This window comes from Solanum pennellii, chromosome 2 (assembly GCF_001406875.1).
Source record: "Solanum pennellii chromosome 2, SPENNV200".
Lineage (NCBI taxonomy): Eukaryota > Viridiplantae > Streptophyta > Magnoliopsida > Solanales > Solanaceae > Solanum > Solanum pennellii.
The window spans coordinates 53,974,160-53,982,706 of record NC_028638.1 but is presented as its reverse complement, the minus strand read 5'-3'; the positions used below and the strand labels follow the sequence as shown (position 1 = coordinate 53,982,706).

Here is an 8,547-nt window from a genome sequence, read left to right as displayed (position 1 = left end):
CTCAACTAAATGTTTAGGGCGATATATATGTGCAATGGTCTGATATTACTTATTATTAATTTATATTTATATATGTGCAATGGTCTGAACTCTGATATTACTTATTAATTTATCAAATTAAGATAATTTTTTTTATTTTATCCATCATTTAGTATTCTTAAGAAAATATTGTTTAATAAATTAATTTAACTAGAAAATAATAGATCTTCATCAAATGTTTTGAATTTCATGAAAATTGGTAGTACTTATTCAATATGGATATAATTATAGTAAAATCTCTCTAAATTAATATTATATCATTGAAATTTTAAATTAATATTATTTTATAGAGGTATTAATAATCAATAAATTAATAAATATTAAGTTAAAGAATACTTTGAAATTTATCTTGTTTTTTCCTCTTAAAACAATATAGACATATTTGCATTTAAGATGAAATTTATGAGCAAAACTAGTGGGATGTTGAAAAAGAAGAAGAGTAGAAGAATAAATAACAATGAAAAATAAAAAAAAATGAAAGAAAGAAAGTGAATAAAATATTGAAGTCGATATAAATAAATATTTTATTGGGTTTAATTTTTTATTTGAAAGAAAAAAATTATTAGACAGTGTAACTGTTAAAACCATCAAGTGATTTATGACTTTTATTAGTAATTTAACTTTAGATGACATTTTGGATAAAAAAAATTAATTTATATCAACACCCTTGTCAGTCCCTCTAATTATGAAAATAACCCCAAAAGTGTAGTCATGCCAAATTTGTGCCTATATAGTCGTGTCAAATATATTCATTGTTTTACTATATAACTCTTGAATATAATAAAGTGCAAAAGTATAGATAAATGGTTATAATTAGTGATGTGGGTAAATTAGGAATAGGTTTAAAATTATCCACTGATTTCATAAAGTGAATGAGTGTTGTTGGACATTCCAAAACAGCAAAATGAACAACTATTATTGAACGGAGAGTAGTCAGTTACTTATGAATATGAATATTAAAGTCAATTGCTCGTAAAATTACAAAATTTTGATTAATATATCAGCCGAATCAATTTTTACGTGCCACGTTGCATCATATTTCAATAATTAATAATTATTCGGTCTAGATCTAGAGAAGATTTTCAGTATAATGTAAGAATTAATTTTTTGTCGTCATGTAATTTGGATGTACTCGGTTACAATATTCACGAGTTTACTTACCAAACTAAACAAGGAAACATGATTTGAACAAATATATAAATATATTGAAATACATATTATTTCTTAAGTGATTAGGACGCGTGCATTTTATAACCGTCACAGGTATGGCGGTAACTATAACTACAGTAATAAATCGTTAATTCAGTTATAACATTATCTTGCATGCTTTTTTTACTTTTACGTGAACGCATATAATTAATTTAAAGTTTAAACTGAGATGAAGATTATCATCAATATAACTCAAAATGTTAAAACCTATCAATCAAATTGGGGGTGAAAAATAAAATCCGATTCTAAAAAATGAAATATAATAAATATAATGTCTTATAAAAATTAATATATAAATTATTATAATTAGTGATAAGGGTAAATTAAGAACTATATGTGCAATAGTCTGATATTGTAAGTACATATGTTAACTGAGGCCGCGTTACATAATATATATAACAGCACCAACATTATTTTATCAAATCATTTTTTTTTGCCTCACCTCTTCGCCTTTTACCTCTTTGTTTCTCAAAACTTGTCTTCTGTGTTGTGTGTAGCAGTTCTGAGTCGGAGAGGAGGGAAAGAGAACAGGGGAAAGGGAAAAAAAGGCCACCAAGAATTAATTGACAGAATTTTTTTATCTGATCTAAACCATTGGATTAACTCTTTGTTTGTGTTGATAGATCTGTTAAGACTACTCTTTTCTCATCCTCAGAAAATCTGAGGAAAATCTCTAAAGTGAGTTGTTTTGAAAATGGAAGCAGATTTTTTTCTTTTTTTTTTGTTTGTTGATGTTAAAAACTTCTTCTTGCTGTTCTTTTTTTTTTAACAGGATGAAACGATTGAGAGATGATGGGAATGATAGCCCTTCTTTTAAGCGGTCATTTGGCTCCAACAGAGGAGAATCGTAAGTTGTTTGGCTTGTGTCCATTTTGTATCTGATAATTTTTTTTTTGTATGTACTTGTTTTTGATGGATTTTTTTTTTTAATTTGTTGAATTCTTGGTAACTCTAGGTAAATCAGTGATTTCTAGTTGTTATATCTTTGTGTGTTGTGTCTAACTTTGTGATCAAAAAATGTTTAATGAATTAGAATAGGTTTATCATTTTTTTTCATCAGTCAAGAATTATCAAGCATATATGAAAATAAAGATTGGATCTTTACCCATGTTGTTTGGGTGAGTCTTTTTGCTTCTTTTTTTTGTCTGTTAGTTCATTTTTAGGGCAAAAGCTATAAACGCAACATAACCTTTATTTATTTGGTTGTATCAAAATCAAGGGATTAGTGAATTCTGAATGAACTATGAATTTGCTGGATTTTTGGTAATTCTAGGTAAATCAGTAATTTTTAGTTTTTCATCATGTGGTGTGTTGTGTGTGATTATGTTACCAAAAAATATTTGGATGCCATTTTCTGCTTTATCTTGTTTTTTAGGGTAGGTTCTATCATTTTTCTTATACCACTCGAAATTATCAGCCACAATTGAAGATAAAGATTATCCTTATCCATGTTGCATTTGTTTGGGTGGGTCTAGTTGCTTTTTGTTTATCTGTTAATTCATTTTTAGGGAAAATGCTTTAACTTAGCACCACAACCACTATTTATTTTCTTATATCGTATCAACGGTTTTTTCAATTTTGAATGAACTATAAAAATCATTGGTTTGAAGTGGATGAGAGTATAATTTAACCTATTGGAGCATATTGGGAGGAGGTCTGTGACAATAAATTTGTCTGGCAAATTTTTGATGTGGTTCTCTGTGTAATGTTTTTCTTCTTTTCTTTTTTCCCGGATGAAGCTACAGTCCATCACAAGTTCCAGGAAGTGGTCAGGGTGGAGTTGGTGGTGGCAGCAGTTCTGGTGGAGCTAGTGCTAGTAATTCAAAGCTGACAACTGGTGATGCATTGTCTTATTTGAAAGAAGTCAAGGACATGTTCGAAGCCAAAGGGATAAGTATGACATGTTCCTTGATGTTATGAAAGACTTTAAAGCTCAAAGGATTGCTCCTTTAATCTTCCTAGTGCTATTTTCATTCCTATTCGATTTGATGATTTATGTAGGACTTATCTCAGTTTTTCTCTTCGCAGAATTGATACTGTTGGTGTCATAGCTAGAGCAAAAGACTTGCTTAAAGGGCATCCTAGGTTGATCCTTGGTTTTAACACCTTCTTGCCCAAGGGTTATGAAATAACCCTCAATGATGAAGATGAGGCTCCTCCAAAGAAAGTTGAGTTTGAAGAAGCTATTAGCTTTGTGAACAAAATAAAGGTTACATTTCTGTTACCTTCCTGTTAAACAATAAAGGTCTGCCTTTTTCTTCTTTACAAAAAACTCTAGTCCGAACTTACTAGGTTATCATTTCTGCAGACCCGTTTCCAAAATGATGATCACGTTTACAAATTCTTTCTAGATATTTTGAACATGTATAGGAAGGAGCACAAGGGAATAAGATATGAATTACACTACTTTGACTTTCTAATCATTTTTGGTGAAAAAGAAGTAAGTGATATTGTACAATAAAAATAGTAAAACTACAAATGAGTTGCATAGTTACGGAAAAAAAAAGTAGAAGAAATACATGATATTTTAAGAAAAACAATTAATAATTAATAAAATATGGATTCACTGCTTTTACTTTAATCATTTTCAATTCAACAAATCGAATCCAGTCAATAAATAGTCATAACTTTAGTGAATGACTAAAAATATTAGAGAAAGACTAAATTACCCTTAAAGTTTGACCAACATCATACGTTACAAGAATTAGTACTATATATATGTGTAGTCTCGTTATTACATACACAACATTTTTTTCTCCAAGTAGAGAAGGTATAGAGAAAAATACTAGGGTTCAGCCATTTCTAATTTTTTTCCCCTTTGTCTGAGTAATTTTTATGATTGAATTGGTTTTTTTATTAATTCTTAATAAAATTTATATTTACTAGCACAACTTCTTGTTGATGTACAATTTTTGCAGCATGGCCCGATTGAGAGGAGATGTATCTGGTGGTAAAGAGAGGTTTAGGCGGCGAATCAATTATTCTCGTAGAGAGTCGTAAGCTCTATTCACTTTCTCAATTATTTTGATTTATTGAATTCTCGTGAAGAAATTAGTGTGTTAATTTAGGTTAAAAATAAAAAATAAAAAAAAATTGGGTTGATTTTTCAGTATATACATGATATCATTTTTGGTAGCAGTGACTACTAATGGTATATGAATTTTTTGCTGTGTGAAGTAGGCGTCGTTCATCACAAGTTGTTGAAAATGGTTTGGGCAGCCGCATTGCTGGTAGAGGGCTAACTTTTCTTAGACCTTGTAACCCAAATCTTAGAACAGAGGAGGCTTTGTCTTATTTGAAGGAAGTTAAGGACACGTTTCAAGGCAAAGTGAAGTATAAAATGTTCCTTGATATTATGAAACAATTTAAGGCTCAAAGGTATGTTACTACTATTTGCCTTAGTGTCATCATTCTCATATTTGTTGTTTTATCAGCGAATTGTTTCATTTTCTTTACAGAATTGATACTGTTACTGTCATTGCAAGAGTGAAAGATTTGTTCAAAGGGTACCCTAGGTTGATCACGGGATTCAACACTTTCTTGCCCGAGGGATATACGATAACTCCCAATCAAGAAGATAAGCCTAGAGTTGAATTTGGAGAAGCTGTCAACTTTGTGAACAAAATAAAGGTTACATTTCAAGTTTAAATAATAAAGGTCTGTTTTTTCCTTCTTTAAAATACTTTAGTCCTAATTTATTTGGTCTATCATATTCTGCAGACACGATTCCAAAATGATGATCAAGTCTACAGATACTTCCTAGACATCTTGAACGTGTATAGGAAAGAGCAGAAGGGAATCGATGAGGTGTACCGAGAGGTAATAATTTCTTTTTTAAATTGGTATACAATAGATGATGTTTATGTTTTAATTTTTTGTTACTTTTTGTCATATCTATGTTTAGGTTGCCATACTTTTCAATGGCCATCCAGATTTGTTAGATGAGTTTACTAGGTTCTTGCCAGATACCAACTACAAAGAGGATCTAAGCAAGCAGCAGCATACTGGTAAAATGAATTCTTTTGGAGAGTTTGAAGATGCCCTGAAATGTGAGTTCATGCTTAGCTGAATATTTGTATTTGATGTGCTGCATTAGAATCTTCTACTATTAGCTATATACTTTGTGATAACACTGATATATTAGTAAATATGTATTAATTCATTATTCAGTTTATCTCACTTCTTTTTTTGGTAAAGTTCTTGGTGTATGCATTTGATTTTAGCATAGAGTTGCTGAGTTTTGTTAGTATGCTTTTTAATATGATTTTGTTGATCTTGTCAGCTTCGTGTAGAAAAGGGCTCATTTTCTGTGAAAGGGTAAAGGAAAGACTACAAAGTCTAGCTGATTATGTGAAATTCTTAACATGTCTCCATATTTACGGCACAGAAACGATCACAAGGAACGAGTTACAAAGTTTGGTACGTCTATCATACTATTAATCAAGCCCTTTTGTTCCAAAGTGACATTTATCATTGTTTGTAATATTTGCTAACTGTGGTTTGGTTGGGCTCTCTTATGAGTTTGGCTAAGAAAAGGGAGAAACAGGGGTACTGAATCCTATTTTAAAGGATTTTGTGGTTCTAATGTCTTTTAAATGATATACAAGTCGATCTGGTTGTTAAAGCATCATTAATTTGAAGCACGCTATCAATTTCAGGTTACTGAAATACTTGGAAAATATCCTGATCTTATGGAGGGTTTCAATGAATTTCTGGATCTTTATGATCGAGTTGGTAAGTTAAAATTTCATGATAGTAAAACTGTTGTGCCATTAAGATTGGTTACTGCTTGACAATTGAAATACTTGCCGATGTATTGAGCCAGAGAAAGTCTTGAATAATTTTTCATTAGGATTTTGTTACAAGTACTTTACATTACTATACAAGACAACAATCGAAATTTCGTAAAAAAAATCTCCAACAAGACATATCAGAATTCGTCATGATTAATATTCTATTAGTATGTTGCTAAACATTTAGTCTGTTTGACTCCATTTTTGGTTAAGTTCTTGATGTATGCATCTGTTTTTAGCAAAGAGTTGTTGAGTTTGGTTAGTGTGCTTTTTAATAGTATTTGTTTGATCTTGGCAGATACATATACAAAAGGGTTCACTTTCTGTGAAGAGGTAAAGGAAAGACTAGGAAGTCCAGCTGATTATCAGACATTCTTGAAATGTCTTCATGATTACAGCAGAGAATTAATTACAAGGGAGCAGTTACAATCTTTGGTACGTGTATCATGCATCTAATCTTATCTTTATTGCTCCTATGTGACAGTAATCTTTGCTTATAATTTCTGCTATCTATGGTTTGGTTGATGTTCATGCAAATTATAGGCTAGACCTAATGTTTCTACAAGATTTTGTGGTACTAATATCTTTTAAATGATGTACAAGTCGATATGTTTGTTGTTTAAGCATCATAGATTTAACCACTCATTTCAGGTTGCTAGAGTACTTGGGAAACGTCATTGTCTTATGGAGCGTTTCAATGTATTTATAGATCGTTATGAACAAGCTGGTAAGTATTTAACGAATTCTGTCACACACACAATGCTTATATATATGTGAGATTGTAATTTGAATGGTTACTGCTTTGCAGTTGGATTTCTTTTAGGTGTAATGACTAAGTGGAATGATTCCAAGTTAGTAAAGAAAGAAGAGAAGAAGTGTAAAACTGAGGCTCCTTCAACTTATCAAGTAAAACAAGAAACTGAAGCTCCTTCAACTTATCAAGTAAAACAAGAAACTGAGGCTCCTTCGACTTATCAAGTAAAACAAGAAACTGATGCTCCTACAACTTATCAAATAAAACAAGAAAATGAGGCTCGTCCACTGGGAATTAAGTTTGAAGAAGGTGTCAGTTTTGTTGAGAAAGTAAAGGTTATTTTCTAAGCCTTCTTTTCCTCTAAATTCATAAAGAATCTGACAAGATATTTTGTTAGACAGACAGATAGATGGATAAATATGAGTGTTAACTTACTTGTTGGGGTCATCGCTTTGTGCAGGAACGTTTCCGACAGGACAACCATGTATATGAATCATTTTTGAAAATTTTAAAGATGTACAACAGGGAGCACGAGAACAAATATGATGTCTACCATAAGGTGATAAAACATCTTTCAATTTGGATACACAATTTATATTAGGTGATCTTCATGTTTTAATTTATGAATATTGATTATTATTTTTCATTTATGTGTAGATTGCTATACTTTTCAAGGATCATTCAGATTTACTTGATGAGTTCGCTACATTCTTGCCAGATTCTTCAGCTGATTTCATGCTTAGGGAACGTATTGATCAGTTAACCATCCTCTTTAGTTCCTTATAATAGTGTGATCTGTATTACTAAAGCTTGTGAAGGAGTTAAACTTGGAAAGATTGATGGGTTTCTTGGAAATTTTTGTTCTGTTTCGAATGCTAGAGATTCAGTTTTATTGGCAATGTAAAATGTTGGTACTATATGGGGTTTATTTTTCCGAATAATATCATCATCCTTTCTAGCAAATTAAGAATTTTTTTTGAATATGTGCTTCTATATCTGCAACCTATCGGATAAAACTTGTTGAAAACAAAGGCATATCCTTATTATATTCGGGGTCGTTTGGTGTGAAGGTAAACAAAATAGTCATGGGATTAAGGTGTGTTTGGTATGAATTAAAATATTTTTTGAAAAAATGTTTTCTCATGTTTGGTTAGATTAAATAATTTTGAAAAATATTTTCTAAATCAACTCATATTCCTCAAATTTTAAAAAAAAATGTTTTCAACTTTAAAATTTCATTTTTCACCCCTACCAGCCCCCCTCGAAAAAAAAAATCTTTTTAAAAAATATTTTCAACTTCAAAATTTTATTTTTTTCACCCCTACACTCGACCCCCGCCATCCACCCAAAAAAAAATTAATTTTTTTTTAAAAAAAAAATTAACTTTAAAATTTCTTTTTTTCACCCATATCCTCGACAACCCACCCCCAGAAAAATTTTAAGTTTGTTTTTTTTAAAAAAAAAATTAACTTAAAAATTTCATTTTTTCACCCACACCCTCGATCCCCCTCCCCCCTTCCACCCCTATCCACCCCAAAAAATTTAAGTTTGTTTTTAAAAATTATTTTCTACTATAGTAAAAAAAATAAAAGATATTTCTCAAAAATATTTTTCTTTCAAAAATCAAACACTAAATCTCTATCAGAAAATATTTTATACTCACCAACCAAACATGAGAAAATAAGTCAAAAATCTACTTGTTTTTCGGGAGACATTTTCTAGGAAAACATTTTTCTTCCTACCAAATATACC

The 8,547-nt window shown here is 30.5% G+C and overlaps 1 protein-coding gene across 2 annotated transcripts; it reads left to right on the top strand.

Annotated features, from left to right (window-relative positions):
• The first annotated feature begins 1,632 nt into the window (after positions 1–1,632).
• Positions 1,633–7,734, top strand: LOC107010157 (paired amphipathic helix protein Sin3-like 1). 2 transcript variants are annotated; one of them, XM_015209405.2, is made up of 16 exons: positions 1,633–1,926; positions 2,021–2,095; positions 2,988–3,142; positions 3,277–3,457; positions 4,167–4,244; positions 4,429–4,626; positions 4,707–4,878; positions 4,969–5,067; positions 5,153–5,297; positions 5,531–5,667; positions 5,907–5,982; positions 6,340–6,476; positions 6,693–6,768; positions 6,850–7,130; positions 7,256–7,354; positions 7,453–7,734. In XM_015209405.2, exons 5-16 carry the CDS (start codon positions 4,168–4,170, stop codon positions 7,579–7,581), a joined length of 1,626 nt encoding a protein of 541 aa, XP_015064891.1. In that variant the 5' UTR covers positions 1,633–1,926; positions 2,021–2,095; positions 2,988–3,142; positions 3,277–3,457; position 4,167; the 3' UTR covers positions 7,582–7,734. The 2 variants fall into 2 exon arrangements, with proteins under 2 accessions (XP_015064891.1, XP_027770617.1); XM_027914816.1 differs by lacking the exons at positions 1,633–1,926; positions 2,021–2,095; positions 2,988–3,142; positions 3,277–3,457 and having other exon boundaries at positions 4,150–4,244.
• The last annotated feature ends 813 nt before the right edge of the window (positions 7,735–8,547 follow it).